The following is a 16,624-nucleotide window of genomic DNA, read 5'->3' on the forward strand; positions in this document are numbered from 1 at the left end:
TTGTCTAATCATCTCTTAACCTGGTTCATATTTCCTTCTACATTGTTCATTAGAAAGCTAATACACTGCTTCATCTTCTTAAGACCAATTTCTCTCAGTCTGATAGTTTAGTAGGCAGAGTTTTTGTAATTTTCATATTTGTATATTTAATGTAAAAATTTAGCACGTGGTAGCATGTAAGTCTCCTGTTCTTCACTTCTCCTAAAGGTTGATATTGTAGTTAGATTATGCAGAAGTGTTACAGATCATACAGTAGGTCTCCCTTTTAATGCCACAAAGAGCACAGCCAAATTGTGTTTGACTTCAAATAAATTAAAGGAGGAATATTATATTCCCCATGTCCTGGGAGGCGTGGGATAGACTTTGGAATAAGTATAGTGTCAACTCGTAAAGCATTCATGGTCTGCTCTCAAGTTGCCATGGGCCAGATATATAGAGATAGAGAGATATACATATAGATATATAGATCCAAATCTAGATGAAGGCAGATCTTCTATATGTGTGTGGGTATATGTATATTGTAGACAAAATCCTGAATATGGTGTATCTAGAAAATCATGTTATATTGCTAACAAATATTCCTGAGTAATAGGTCCCAAATGAAAATATATATCAATTGACATTATAACACCCTCTTGGTGCCCTCCAGAAGGTTTTTTATCAATTCTGGCTGCCTTGGTGACCTTAGGGCATGAGGTTAGGCAAGGTCTAATGCAGGGGTCTCCAACCCCTGATCCCATGAACCAGCGCCAGGCCACAGCATGCCCAGAAACCAGGCCATGCAAACAAGGGAAGCCGCATCCACGGGAAACCATGCTCCCTCCAGTCCCCACGCTCCCTCCATGACTTGGACGAGGGGATAGATGGAGAACTCATCAAATTTGCAGATGACACCAAACTGTCAGGAATAGCCAACACTCCAGAAGATAGGCTTAAGATACCGAAGGATCTTGAAAGACTTGAACATTGGGCACTATCTAACAAAATGAAATTCAATGGTGAAAAGAGTAAGGTTCTACATTTAGGCAAGAAAAACAAACTGCACAGGTACAGTATAGGTGGTACCTTGCTCAATAGTAGTAACTGTGAGAGGGATCTTGGATCCCTAGTGGATAACCATTTAAATATGAGCCAGCAGTGTGCAGCAGCTGCCAAAAAAGCCAACACAGTTCTAGGCTGCATAAACAGAGGGATAGAATCAAGATCACATGAAGTGTTAATACCACTTTATAATGCCTTGGTAAGGCCACATTTGGAATATTGCATCCAGTTTTGGTTGCCACGATGTAGAAAAGATGTGGAGACTCTAGAAAGAGTGCAGAGAAGAGCAACAAAGGGGATTAGGGGACTCGAGGCTAAAACATATGAAGAATGGTTGCAGGAACTGGGTATGTCTACTTTAATAGAAAGAAGGACTAGGGGAGATATGATAGAAGTGTTCCAATATCTCAGGGGTTGCCACAAAGAAGAGGGAGTCAAACTATTCTCCAAGGCACCTGAGGGTAAGACAAGAAGCAATGGGTGGAAACTAATCAAGGAGAGAAGCAACTTAGAACTGAGGAGAAATTTCCTGACAGTTAGAACAATGAATCAGTGGAACAACTTGCTTCCAAAAGTTGTGAATGCCCCAACACTGGATGTTTTTAAGAAGATGTTGGATAACCATTTGTCTGAAGTGGTGTAGGGTTTCCTGCCTGAGCAGGGGGTTCGACTAGAAGACCTCCAAGGTCCCTTCCAACTCTGTTAATCCTATTCTATTCTATTCACCCCATGGAAAAACCTCTCTCTGTGGAACCTGTCCCTAGTGCCCAAAAGATTGGGGACCACTGATCTAATGGATCTGGCTTGAATATTTTCATCTGTCTCCCCTAAATTATCAGCTCTGAAATTCTGGCAAAAGCATCACTTAACATCATCACGTAAGTGAAGGATAGTCCATTTCTAGCGCTGTCTTTATGGAATGCCATCCTCTGCGAGATTTAATTTCATTACCTTTGAATCTGCCACTTTTGTCAATCCCAGCTCTTTGATGATCTGGTTGATTCTCTCCTCTTTTTCACGAGCTTTTACTGTTTTTGGTAGTCTGAGTGCAGCTGAGAACTGGAAGTTTTCCCTCACCGTCAACGTCCCCATCACAACATCATCCTGGAGATACAAAGGACACATTTAGATTATTTCCATTTATTTGCTTCAAACCAGAAATTTGATGAGCAATAAGATATGGGAGGGAAGGATAATCAATTTACCTGTACTACATAGCCAGAGATGCATTTAAAATTGTCAGGCTGGGGGGCACCGTTGATGAAAACGTCTCCAGTTAAGCCATGAGGATCTTTCCGTGCTGCTAAAATATCCAGTAATCTAAAAGAGAAATCAGAATTACATGACGTTTGCCACATTGTGCTGAAGTGAAAAGCGCACAATTGCAATTAACACCTTTGTACCGGAGGTGGTATTCTATCAGTTCGGATTGGATCGCCCGAACCAGTAGTGGAAATCGTGGGTGGCTTGGCCCACCAGGGGTGGGATTCATAAAATTTTACTACCAGTTCTGTGGGAGTGTATTGGTGGGCATGGCATGGCTGGGTGGGCGTGGCTGGGTGGGCGTGGCAGGTGAAAGTTAATGCAAAATCCCCATTCCCTCTCAATCAGCTGGGTCTCGGGAGTCAGAGAATAGATGGGGGCAGGGCCAGCCAGAGGTGGTATTTACCGGTTCTCCGAACTACTCAAAATTTCCGCTACCGGTTCTCTAAAACTGGTCAGAACCTGCTGAATACCACCTCTGGACTGACCTAAAGCGGGACTAGAACTCACAGTCTCCTGGTGCCTGAACTACTAGAAACCTGTCTCATTTACTTCCCTAGGTTCTCAGCTCAATGTATCCTAATCGCAGTAGAAGTTCCTCAATGTACCTATTGGCATTGGGTCACAATGTCCCTGGTTATTCTGTATTTGTCTCTTTTCTATAATTTATTGCGTAGGGCAGTGGTGGGTTCATACTGGCATTCCTACCGGTTCGCTGACCGTGCACATGTGCCAGACGCATGCTGCGCACATGTGCGCACTTGAAAGAAACTTGCTTGGAAAGCAGCTGAGGAGCGGCAATTCAATCTGCTGCCCCTGATCAGCTGGGCTTCAGAAGCTGAAATTAAGGTAGGTATAAGCCAGGGGCAGGCGGGCGAGCCCACTTTCAAAGCAACAGAGAAACAGTTTGCTCTCTGCTTGACGGCAGAGTTATCGATTCGGGAGAACCAGTGCGAACCGGTAGAAACTCCTGCCTTGCTCTATGGCATCCCATTTAGGCCCTTTTTCCGCCAAAAGCACATGCGCAGAATGTGAACTGAATATGAACGTACACGGTCACTTTTGCGAACCAGTAGGGAAGGTAAGTGTATACCACCCCTGGTTTGCATGATTTCGGTTATTTAAAAAAATCTGCAACTATGGGGAAACCCTCAATGAAATGCAATGGAAGGTTAGATAGGGAGTTGGGCAGAGATAATCAAAATCCATCTGGCTCATCTCTCCCAGTCTAATTTTGCAAGCCATTGTTATTCAAGCATGTAAACCAGTTGTTTCTCAACCTTGGCAACTTTAAGAGGTTCAATTCCCAGAATTCCTTAGCCAGGATTACACCATCCTCTCACCAGTGTTATGATCTAGTCTCATGTTGCAAGACCGGCGGTAGTTAAGATTTCAAAGGAAGTAGGACATCATCAAAGCATCAAATTATGATTGGCATCAAAGTAATTTCTGTTACTTCGTTAGCAAAGGATTATAGAAAACCACCGTGAGATGGCGGCTCTTGCGGTTTGGAGGCTGGGTTGGAGGTTAGCAAGCCTGTGCTTGAACCCCGAGTGCTGTCTTGGGAAGGGGGAAAGTGTAAGCACCCATCCTTTGCTCCAGCTATTGCTGGGGATGTAAAGGGAGTCCTCCAGGGGTGGGTTCCGGTAGTTGCTACTGCCAGTTCACTTGTGGATGCGTCGTGTGCACATGCGCAGAGCAATACAAATTTCTGTGCATGTGCAGGACCGAAAACAAGGAGAAGTGGTTCAGGGGACGTGGCAGGCCTGGGTTGCTGCCGGTTCCAGCGACACAGGCCACCAAACTACTACCAGTTCTGCTGAACCAGGCCGAACCGCTAAGAACCCACCAATGGAGTCCCCCAATTGGGCATACCCTGGGCAAGGGTGATGTCACTTGCTAATCCTTTCAACGTAGAAGCGCCTCGGCTTCTGGCACGAGTGCGCCAGCGGTGGGATTCACTTACCTACCGGTTCGCAAATGAGAGCCCACGCGCGTCTACACATGCGCAGTGCTCACGCATTATGTCGGGGTGGGTGGGCAGAGCCTCCCACAGCTGCTGCTACCAGTTCTCCTGAACCGGACAGAACCGGCTAAATCCCATCTTTGGAATGCAGATTTATAAAACCACATTTGTCCACTGCTGTAAAACTTACGAAGATTTGCCACTGCCTGTCGGCCCCAGAATTGCATTCAGTCCTGGCGTCATGATTCCACTGAAAAACAAACCAACAAAAAAGTATCACTCTCTAAGCCAGTAGAAACAAGCATCTCAGGTCAGAAATGGGTCTCTGGTGTGGAATACCCAACAGCTGCAAGTTAAAGGCAAGCCGTAATTAAAGGAAGTTTTTCCACCACTGTGGAACTTCTTGAAAAAAAAAATTTTATTTAAAAAAATAGTCAGAAGAATCCCAATGCAGAAGAAATACTCTGTACATTACAGGTGGTCCTTGAATTACAAGCATTTGTTTAGTAATCTGTTCTGATCCCCCCTCCTTACAGTGAGTCACGCCGACACAAAGCTAGACAATTTATTCACAGTAAATTAACACACTGACAAGACTTTGGCAGCAACCCACAGATAAGAAATACACACAAGAGCTTCTCCAGCTTGTGTCCTGCAAAAAGCCTCCTCCCAAAGTCTCTTCTTATATACTCTCTTGGGAGGAGCCTAATCACAACCACCTGGTCCCAATTATATTTTATATCTCCGTAATTGCTGTCGGCGCTTATCTGCCAGTCTTTGCCTGGCGTCCGGGACCACCTCACTTAGCTCCTCCCCACTGCTCCAGGGCCTGACGTCTTCACCACTGCTCCAGGGCATGACATCAGGGACAAACTCCCCTTGGCTTTCACCGCTGCTCCATGCCTCAGGCGCCTCCTGTGGGCCAACCAGCCTCTCTGGTCCCTGCTCGGAGTCTGAACCCTGTCCAGGGTCCTCCACATCTTCCAGAGCCGACTCATAGGATCCCTCACTATCGGGAGTCTGTTTGCAGCTCCAACGGCTCCTGCGGGGCCACAACAGTAACCATTCGACCCCCTGGAAGACTGCAATGGCCATAAATATGAGTTAGTTGCCAAGCATCTGAATTGTGGTCACTGTGAACCACAGGGATGCTGCAAAAGTCATGTGTGAAAAGGAGTTGTAAGTCACTTTTTTCAGTGCTATTGCGACTTCGAACAATCACTAAATGAACTGTTGTAAATCGAGGACTATCGGTAGCGGAAGACTATTTTACCCAAAAAATGTTGCCCCAAAACCCTGCAAATCTTGCCCACATTTTCCATACAATCGATGATTTTTTTAATATCCAAGATATCCTTTGCCTTAGTTGCTTTTTTTTTCTTGCTAACCTAAAAAAGGAAATCCAGCTTGTGCCTTTCCTTGTATAAATTGTCTACATCCCTGATGGTGAACCTATGGCACACGCACCACAGGTGGCACAGGGAGCCATTGGTTAAAGCATGTGAGGCATTGCCCTGTTAGCTCCACTGCGCATGCGCGCACTGGCAGCTGACTTCAGCCTTCATTTTCAGCCTCCAGAGGGTGAAAAACAACCAACACACAAACCGGAAGTCCGAGAAGGGGTCATGCGCGCATGCGCGGGGGATTGCGTATTTAGGATTATGGGTGTGGGCACGCGCGCGCACAACCCACCCACCTCTGCGCTCCCCCCACTTTTGGCATGCAATGGCAAAAAGGTTAGCCATCCCTTGTCTACATCCTTCTCATTGTTGCTTTTCTGCATTTTTTCAAACAGAGTTTAAAAATTGGATGAGTAAATGAAAGTCCTTCTAGATACTGAAGAAGTGAAGAAGCTTCTTGGATGGGAAGCACAAAGACTTCAGGGAAAAACAATGAAAGTCCAAGTCCCTTTTGAAAAAAGCATCTCTGGGACAACTATGACTGGATCAGTGGTGGGATTCAGCCGGTTCGCACCTATTTGGGAGGATCGGTTGTTAACTTTCTAAGCAGTTGGGAGAACCGGTTGTTGGAAGATATCTCATTTTGTGTTTTTTCCCACTTCACAGGGCTAATCCTGTAAGGAAGGCAGGAAGGAAACATTCTGGTGTTTCTAGCCTAATCTTCATTGCTCCGCTTACAGAAAATGCCTCTCTGGTTAACCCTTATTATATTGTTACAGCTAAGGCGAAGCACCCATCGACCTGAGTGATGTTGAGTTGGCCACACCCAACCAGTCACATGACCACCAAGCCACGCCTACCCAGCTGGTCATTAGGGCAGAGAACCGGTTGCTAAATTATTTGAATCCCACCACTGGACTGGATGACTGAGAATCTCCATAGACATCTAGATACAGATAGTCCTCAATTTACAACAGTTCATATAGTGACCGTTCAAAGTTACAAGGGCACTGAAACAAGTGACTTATGATCATTTTTCTTACTTACGACCATTGGAGAGTCTCCATGGTCATGTGACTTATATTGAGAGAGAGAGAGAGAGAGAGAGAGATTGAGATGCTTTATTTGTATGCCGCCCTTTTCCCTGGGGGGACTCAGGGCGGCTCACAACTCAAGGGGAGGGAGGACAAACGAGTCACAGACATGAAAACGATACATCATTAAAAACACAACAGTCATACAATTCGAGTGGGGTTGAAATCTTTAGCCCCAGGCCTGCTGGGACAGCCAGGACTTAAGGGCTACGCGGAAGGTCTGGAGGGTGGTGAGGGTACGAATCTCCACGGGGAGTTCGTTCCAGAGGGTCGGAGCAGCCACCGAGAAGGCTCTCCTCTGGGTAGTTGCCAGCTGACATTGGCCGGCTGATGGAATTCGGAGGAGGCCTAATCTATGGGATCGTATCGGCCTAGTGGAGGTAGATATTCTGGACAACTGGTTCATATTTCTATATCCAGGATCATGCGATCCCCTTTTGCGACCTTCTGAGAAGCAAAGTCAACCCGGAAGCCCGATTCACTCAACAACCGTGCTACTAACATAACCACTCAGATGATTCACTTAACAAATGTGGAAAGAAAGTTCATAAAATGGGGCAAAACTCAATTAACAAATTTCTCAATTAGCAACATAAATTTGGGTTCAATTGGGATCGTAAGTAAAAGACTACCTGTAGTAATCAATTGAAATCCATTGATCAAAATATGCAGAAACTTACATCTACTTTCAGAAGTTTTTGCGTGAAAAATAATAATCTTGGCTTCAAAATATAACCGCGACCTCAGGGATACTCTCTGAAACATTGACTTTTTTATGGTTGTCATTAAGTTTGATTACTTCTGCTTTCATCAAACATCGTTTCTAGCTACCTACTGTACATGTACTTGGTTGGATATTCTGCAGGGAGTAACATTTTACTTTTCACACAGAGAGTAATATAATTCAGTTAATTATTTATAGCATCAGACACTGATCCCATATCGTAATGAACTCCTTACACAGATCAATGATGGAATGATGCAACGATGATGGAAAGTTAACATTTAAAGGGAGAGCCAGACAACAAGCACCCAAGGACAGCAGACAACGGAACCTGATGTTTGAACCTGGGTTATTATACTTCGTGTTTGCTTAATACTTTCCAAGCTAGACAACGCCTTATTTCTCATGTTTTTTCCCCGTGATATCTGGTGGTTTACACTTCATGCCCACAAGATTTTGGAGATTCATCTCATATTCTGTTCTCTTCCAGCTGATTCGGAGGAAAAGATTTTTTTGTAGGATCCAAACTGAGTCCTTCAGCGGGACTAGAGGTTTAATCTTCTGAGTTTTTGGAGCCCATCCTCGGGGAACTTCTCTCTACTGGACATTCTGGTGAGAGACAACTTCCCTGAAGATGGCCTTCAGCATGACTCTGAAAGCTCAACAGATAAAGATTCTGGTCCCGGTGACCAACCCAGATTGGATCGATCTTACAACGACCCACCTCTGACTCGATCCACTGAAATTTACCAATGGCCATCATAAAAATTATTCTTAATAGAAAGACACGTCTATTTCTTTTCATTCATAATTTTTTAAAAAATAAGTATGGGATATGACCTAAGAGACTGTAGTACACCTCAAAAAAGACAGCACTTTTTTCACTGCTGCACAGCTTCCACTGGACTCAATTTAGAGGTGGGCTGCTGCCAGTTCAGACCAGTTCGGGTGAACTGATAGTTCTCAGCAGCATCTGGCCCCGCCCATCCGCCCCAGCGCTATCACGTCCTATGTAATCGCCATGTATTGGATGCCACGCGCATGCACATTTTCAGTTCTGGGCGAATCGGTTGTTACATTATGTGACGCCCACCTCTGACTCGATCCACTGAAATTTACCAATGGCCATCATAAAAATTATTCTTAACAGAAAGATTAGTCAATAAACATTTGATTAGATATGTCCTAGAACAGGGGTGTGAAACTCGATTTCATTGAGGGCCGCATCAGGGTTGCGTTTGACCTCAGGGGGGGCAAGTGGGCATGGCTAGCTCAATGTCCTACAGTCCATATACAGTCCTCTTCGGCTCTGTTTTCAGCTGCGACAGCTTCCTGCAGCCCTCTGCCAGGCCTTGTGCAGCCGTCCCAACCTCCATTTTCGCTAGAGGCACCGCGTGCCGGTCCTTCTCTGTTTCCAGGGAAGCCCCACTCTAAGCAACTCATGGGCCGGATCCGGCCTGCGGGCCTTGAGTTTAACACCCCTGTCCTAGAATATCAGATGAGCTTGTCGTCCTGAGAGGGAAAAAAACACAAACTATATTTTTTCTCATGAGTGTGAACCCTTCTTGATTGGAACTTTCTGTTGATGTAAAATAAATATCACAGATAAGAGTTCAAATATTAACTGTCCAGGAATAGATTCAACTAGTAGATCAGCTGAAGCTGAAAAAATCCACTCTTTACTACGGAAGCCACTGGGGCCTAAATGAAGCTATGCAGGCCCAAATTATCAGAGTCAATTTAGTGTAGTGGCTAAGAATTATAGAAATCATGTTCCACGTTGGGTGTGATCTTGGGCCAGTCATTCTTTCTCAGCCCAAGGATGGAGACAATGGCAAACTACTTCTGAAATCTTTCCAAGAACACTAATTCAGGCCAGGCCAGGCCAGGAGTCTTAAAAGTGCACTCACACAGACTAAAAAAAATAATTCAAATTATACACCTGATGCTTCAGTGGAGTACAACCTCAAAAAATAGACAAACTCCAAATCCCAGGGATATTATCCAAGTGCCACCATCTGGTCCTAAAAGTTTCCAAAATATTGCATATGAGCCATGTTAAAAAATCCTATGCAAATGCTAAGGATAACTACAAGGAAAACAAGCTGAACACGCAAGTGGGCTTACTAAATGTACATACTTGATATCTCTCAAAATTTCTTTTTCAAGTATTTTTCGACAGCCGATAAATCCACTCTTCGTCTTCACTCTGTAGCTGATGTTACGAAAGGCAACGGTGCTGGTTTTTGTTGAGCTCCATGTCTGAATCTGGATACCATTTGTATTGCAATCTGCCATTGGGACAACAACTTCTGGGCTCTGAGACATCTTTCTGGATTATATTTACTCCTAGGAAACACAGATATGTGTTATTTTTCAGAGAGGCTCTGTCTTTCATTTAATGTTTTATTTTGTCCTGCAAATAAAAAAAAAGTATAAATGCATAAACAGTATTAAACAATTAACACACCGGCTGCAAATTAATACGCCCTAAAAATTATGTTATAAATTGAACCGTTTTAAAAATATTGATCATATTGCTCAAAAAAATTTACTCCTTTTTTTTAACACTTGTTCAAATGTTAACAACATGCAATTATGGACAATCCAATTCTACATTGTAGATTTCTGCTTTCTATGCTGTAAAAATTATTTCAGGCAATGCCTCTTAGGATATCAGGATCCTCAATCTACCAAATACTAAGAATATACCCATATGTATTCTTAACATTCATTGATTGACCCAGAGCAGGATGAATAGAATATAAAAATAATAATGAATCAAACCTTTATGGAAAAAAATATCATTACACACTGGAACTTTGCTTTTTAAACATATCCCCCAAAGACTCTCAGTTATTGATTTTTGAAAAGTTTTTAGATTCTAAAAATGAGAAATTGAAGCAATCTATTTCCATAGGTCTAGTTTTAACAAGCTTAAGGATTTAATTAATCCCATATCAACGCTAAATGGATTTTATATAGATTTTAATTATTTTTTTTCCTTCTGTAATGTTCAGTTTATTTTAAGCCCATATCGCTGCTAAATGGATTTATATGGGTTTTGATTGTTTTTTCTTTCTATTATGTTTATTTTAATCACTACATAATATATGTCATTTTAAAAAAAAATGCTATCTGGGTGCATGTATAGAGAGTTAGAAATATAATGGGAGGGAGGGAGGGAGGGAAGGAAGGAAGGAAGGAAGGAAGGAAGGAAGGAAGGAAGGAAGGAAGGAAGGAAGGAAGGAAGGAAGGAAGGAAGGGGGAAACTATTTCTTAATTTTTATATATATATATATAAAGTTTTTTATTTTTTTATTTTCATAACATATAACCACATGTATACTATTACATAGCCAACATCGTATTGTATTATTAAATGTTTACATCAATTCATCTTACCATCAACTCCCAAAAACAATTTTTGGCTCTTCTGCATATTTGTACCTTATCCATCACTTTATTCTCTCTCTCTCCTCCCTACCTCCTTTCTTCCCTAGGAATGGGGGAGGGAACTATTATGTGGCTTTAAATGTGTTGTCCTTTTTCACTGCCAGAGACAATGCCACTATGATTCAGCAAGAGTTAAGGTTTCTTGGCACCAAGGAACAACTACAAGAACATAGAACACATGTAGACAACAGATGTTAGCTGTGTGAATCGGATTGTATCTGAAAAACACATTTTGCCATTCATTCCTACTTATGGCTCGACATCCTGTAATCAACAGACACTCTGCTCTAAAGGTCTCAGCACATGGCAGATGGCTGGTCAAGAAAAGGAGACTTTTGATTGAGACTTTTGACTTCCTGACTGACATACTATTGGAAGAAATGTCCTTCTGGGTTCAGTTCCAAGTGGGGAAGAAGACACTGGAAACATGGAGGCTGCTTAGAAAGATGGTGTAATGGTGGACAGGACCACAGGGCTTGAGGTCCTGGGTAAAAAGGTGATGACATGCTTCCAGGTGAAGAAGAAGAAGAGAGAAAGCAAGAGGAGGGGCTTGCTGGGTTTTTAATACTCTGTTCGGCCCCACCTCTTTGCTTCTTGTTCCTGTGCAAGAAAATGTATTCCGAATGGGTGTCAGACTCCCATTGGGCCATGCAGGGGCAACTATCTAGGCTGAGTCCAGGTTTGGTTCAGTTCTCAGATGCCATGTGGTGAGTTGGGTAAAGGGCTAATACTAGCATGCCTTGATTCCATGACCTGGATCTGAAGGGGAGGGGTCTTTGTTATGTAAATAGATTGCCTTGGGCTTCTTAATGGCCCATTGACAAAAGGGGGGTGGGCAGGAAGCTGCAGGAATTTACTTTGTGTTTAAAACGTGTTTCTCCCTTTTCACATCCAGGAAAATATAATATTCTGCCTTTTCAATATTTCCTAGGATATTTAATTTTTCTTGGAGAGGAGTGGGTTTTAACTTCCTACAATACCAATGGCTTAAAGTCCTCTTGACATTTATTTTTCTCACGTTACCAGCAAAAACAAAAACGGAAGTCCTAACTTGCTATATAAATTTAGAAGCAGACAGAGATGGGGTCTTTGGTAGCTAGGATATCCTGCAGGCATTAAATAACACAGGAGGATAGGAAAAGGCAAGAATGAAAGATTTAAAAAAACGATACATCTTAGGCTAAGTGAGCAGAAGACAGGAAGCAAAATAAAGAGAGATGTGAAAGAGCAAAGGATGATATTGACCTGAAAGCTTGGGATGAAAATTTTGAGAAATTCAGGGAAGTCTCTTTCTCTGCCTCTTTCTTGTATTGGCAAGAAAGTAGGGATATTTTCATACATGATACGCTAATATTATACTGAATGTCTATGGAGATTCTCAGTCATCCAGATCATGTTTGTCCCAAAGGTGCCTTTTCAAGAAGCAACTGGACTTCCTGGTTTTTCTTTGAAGACATTTCACTTCTCATCCCAGAAGTTTCTTCAGTGAGAACTTGAAGAAGTTTCTTGGATGAGAAGCGAAACTTATTCAAGGAAAAACAAAATCTAAAAACATGGTTCTATCAAGTGCTAGTAGCATAATTGTAAGGAAAGTCATTTGTACTTATATCTGAGCTGATATGATATCAAGAACAATACTTAAAGGAGTGAAGATCATTCCATTTTCCCCAGAATTTTCATTTCTAAAGTCTCTCTTTGTTTTTATTCATTTATTTAAAATGTTTCTATAGCTACCAATCTTATAACCAACTCTGGGTGGCTCTTTAACTTTTACTTATTTAATAACACACAGCTAATGAGAGTGGGGGTGAACAAGTGCGAAAAAAGAAAAAAGGAAAGGGAGGATAAAGAATTTTTGTTGTTTAAAAAATTGATATATACACATGTAGGAGAAAGAAAGATAGAAAGAGAAAGATAGAAAGAGAAAGAAAGAAAGAAAGATAGATAGATAGATAGATAGATAGATAGATAGATAGATAGATAGGAAGGAAGGAAGGAAGGAAGAAAGAAAGAAAGAAAGAAAGAAAGAAAGAAAGAAAGAAAGAAAGAAAGAAAGAAAGAAAGAAAGAAAGAAAGAAAGAAAAAAAGAAAGACAAACAGACAGACAGTCAGTCTTTGTACTGATTTCTAAACTGTCTTATTGCAAAGTAGAGTTTTCCCTGGCTTGGTTCCTTCAGGATATGCTGAGAACATCCAGAATTCCCAGATTCACAAAAGATTCATCTGAGAAACACCTTGTTGGGAAAATTAAATAATTAAATTAACGTGTGACAATCCTGCCCCGTACCAAAAGGAAACATTTAGATGGTTAGGAAGAGGTAGGATAAAAGGAGGAAAGAAAAGAGAGGTGACAAAAATCAAAGGGCAAATATATATATATATAGAATTGCGCATGGATAAACATGCTTCTGTTTCCCCTTTAGCACTCTAAAACCAAATGATTCTTTATTCTTAAAACGTAGGACAGAAAAGTAAAAACAGAACTAATGAAAGAGGAACGCCAGCATGCGAAATTAAAAGAAAAGCCAATTACGACAGCGCTCCCAGCAACTGGTACAGATCCGTTGTGCAGCAACAGTATTTCCAAATTGATTCATACAACTGTATTCTAAAATGGCTTTTTTTCCTGTATGGAAAGGTTTTGCCTTTGTGCTCCACAAGCCCCCATTAGCCTTTCCGAGCATAGAATTATACAGACAGGAAGCCGCCAACAAAAGCCTTTGATTTCATAACATAAGAAGTCAATCTCGAAGCCCCAGATGCACACATGGGAAAAGCCAGAAACACAACACAACACACAAACGCACACGCACACACACACACACACACACACACACACAGAGCGAGCTGCATAGCACATTAGAGAGAATTATATACTTACTTTCTGGGATTCACCTGGGTGGCTTGCATGGAAGTTGTTACCTAATCTGTAACGACCTTTGGCTTTAAGCAAATAAGTGGTTTCTGTCTGACATAACCCACAAGGAGGACAATCCCAGACTTAGCTCTGTGAAAGCTTCTGCTGTCAAGCCTGCCTGAGTCTTTAAAGTGCTATTGAGACACTTTTTGTGTCTTTTCAATTGTAGGAAGTTATCACCCAGCCCTCTCCCAGAAAAATGAAACATCCTAGGAAATATTGAAAAGGCAGAATATTTCTCTGGATGTGAAAAGGAAGAAACATGTTTTAAAAGACAGAATAGCTCCCTGTAGCTTCCTGACCATCCCCACTTTGTCAATGGGCCATTAAGAAAGCCAAGCTAGTCCACTTTACATAAGAAAGAGTTCTCCCCTTCAGATCCAGGGGGGATGGGATTAAGGCATGATAATATTGGCCCTTTACCCAACTCGCCACATGGCATCTGAGAACTCAACCAAACCTGGATTCCACACGAGAGTTGCCCCTGCATGGCCCCATGGGAGTTTGACAACCAATCAGAATACAAGCTCAAGATCAAAGGCCAGAGGGGGATAAAACCAGGGACTTTCAGCATCTCAGTCGGCCCTTCTCTTTTCTCCACCAACATTGAAGCATGTGATCACCTTTTCTGTTCAGGACTCAAGCCATGTGGTCCTGTCCACCGATAAACCATCTTTCCAAGCAGCCTCCATGTCTCCAGTGTTTTTCCCCCCACTTGGAGCCGAACCCAGAAGGACATTTCTTTCAACACAATGATGCCAGACATGAATAAAACCCGCCTTTCGGGAAATGTCTGGTGGTATAGAAGCCTAAATTGTAAGTCTGAACAGCCCAGGGTATGTCAAAAAAAATGCAAAGGCACTGTGAGATTTTGGAGATATTTCATTTCTCCCTTAAAAATACGGTGGGGTCAAGGCAGGTTTTTAAAAATACCCTGAATTTATTTTAAATGGAGGGATTACAAGTGATTTCTATACCTTTCCAGATGGGGAGAGTTATGGTGCTGATGTTCTTTAATACTCAGTATAAAGCTAATGCAGGTGATGTTAGGTATAGTTTTTACCCAATATGTCTGTAAAAATCTTCTCTCAAGGCCAGTCAACATAGACGGTTTTGTTAATAAATCAGCCTAAAAAGATCCAAATTATTGACACAGGGAAGGAAAAGGGAGGTGGGGGGGAGACACTGTTAAACTGACCATTGTGATAACTAGTTAAAACGTTACGCTTTAATATTGGATTCACATTCCATAATATGCCTTGCTTACTACCCTAGTAGCAGTAACAGTAGGGAGCTTTCCAAAATATTGTGGGAAGATAGTCCCATGTTTTTTTTTAAATTCTATTTAGTTTTTTAAAAATTATAAATGGGGAAGACTGTTAGGCTTTCAAAATATTGTGGGAAGATAGTCCCATGGTTTTTTTTAATATTCTATTTAGTTTTTAAAAAATTATAAATGGGAAGACTGTTAGGCTTTCAAAATATGGTGGGAAGATAGTCCCATGTTTTTTATTCTAGTTAGCTTTAAAAAAAATGGGAGGACAGTTAAGTTTTAATCAGGTCCGAAGGAAGTGTATATCTTCCAGATTTTAAAGGCATCAGAATTAGTCCTTTAAAAAGAAAAACACAGCTTGATTTTTTTTAAATAGTGCATTAAAAAAAAACAATCAGGATTACTATTCAGTAAGATTAAGTGTTGGTTAGATTCATTATCATTTATTACATTTATTGGCTGCCTGGTTTCCGGTGACTCCTAACGGTTCTACCTCTAGCTCAGTTTTAGTCCAATCTCTCTTTTTTATATACATTACTGTAATTTTCAGTTATATGATACAGTTATGTCTTTCGAGTCTGGCCATTGCAAAACTTGAGTACATCTGGGTACTTTGCTGTATATGAATCTATCATGGAACATTCCTACCCTACTTAGAATAGTTGGCATTTGTAAAAAGAAAAAAATGGGTGAGTTTCAATCACGCGAGCTAGAAACTGGTTTATTATCAGCGGTGAACAACTGTAAGGAAACCCACAAATGCTGCTGCTAACAAGGACCATTTCTTTCTTTTCTTTCTTTCTTTCATTCATGCAAACGACTGAGAAGTTAGAACCCAAACAAATAAACAAACAAAAGAAAACTAAACTATCACAAAGGAAAGGGAAAGAGGGGAGGGAAATCCCCAGATGCCCATTTTGGACTTACCTTCAATGAATGTAAGAGGCAACTGAAGCAGCAGGAAAATGAAATGAAGTGTTCACAGCACATCTGGAACTAAAGTATGGATTGCGACTTGCAGGCCTTTCTACAGCTCTCAAAAAGGCACCGTCTGGGGCCGGACCAGGGCACCTCCAAGAGACCGCTCCTTACAACAAAGAGAAAGCAGTGAGTTTCTCCTCTCTTTCAATTCAAGCCATTCCTTTTGCACCGCTTGGTAAAGTGATCACGACTCATCCCTCCTCCCCCTTCCAGCTGCAATTAAGGGAGGGGTGAAAGGTCTGCCTTAGGGAGGGACTAGCACCGAAGAACACTTTCGCCCGTCTCTGTTTCACCGGCTGATAATGCTCCAAGCACAAGGCAGAAGGCGCCACAGGAGGTCCATGGACATTTGAACATGCACCCAGATCCCCCACTCTAAACACGCTCAGAGAAAAGCTCCAGAGTCATCCAGGCTGCCCGCAAGTTTACGCCCATGTGAGAAAAATTAAGGAGAATGCTTAGGGAAATGTATTTTTCCCCACTGCCTCCAGCTCTGAAATTCTACTGTA

General features: G+C 42.0%; 1 protein-coding gene across 2 annotated transcripts in view; it reads right to left on the minus strand.

Annotated features, from left to right (window-relative positions):
- Positions 1-16,329, minus strand: part of LOC106553390 (broad substrate specificity ATP-binding cassette transporter ABCG2-like) — a 37,780-nt gene extending 21,451 nt beyond the window's left edge. Inside the window, exons 1-5 of one of the 2 annotated variants that reach the window (XM_087724091.1) lie at positions 16,062-16,329; positions 9,629-9,837; positions 4,461-4,520; positions 2,247-2,361; positions 1,993-2,145 (exon numbers count right to left, since the gene is read on the minus strand). In XM_087724091.1, coding sequence (XP_087580217.1) covers positions 1,993-2,145; positions 2,247-2,361; positions 4,461-4,520; positions 9,629-9,816 — 516 coding nt within the window. In that variant the 5' untranslated portion in view covers positions 9,817-9,837; positions 16,062-16,329. Of the gene's footprint in view, positions 1-1,992; positions 2,146-2,246; positions 2,362-4,460; positions 4,521-9,628; positions 9,838-13,825; positions 13,985-16,061 lie in introns of those variants that run through there. The other variant, XM_087724092.1, reaches the window with a different exon arrangement.
- Positions 16,330-16,624: the final 295 nt, after the last annotated feature.

The sequence above is a fragment of the Thamnophis sirtalis genome, unplaced genomic scaffold (genome assembly GCF_051295495.1).
Source record: "Thamnophis sirtalis isolate CommonGarterSnake01/CBP01778 unplaced genomic scaffold, rThaSir2_p1.2 scaffold_10, whole genome shotgun sequence".
NCBI lineage: Eukaryota > Metazoa > Chordata > Lepidosauria > Squamata > Natricidae > Thamnophis > Thamnophis sirtalis.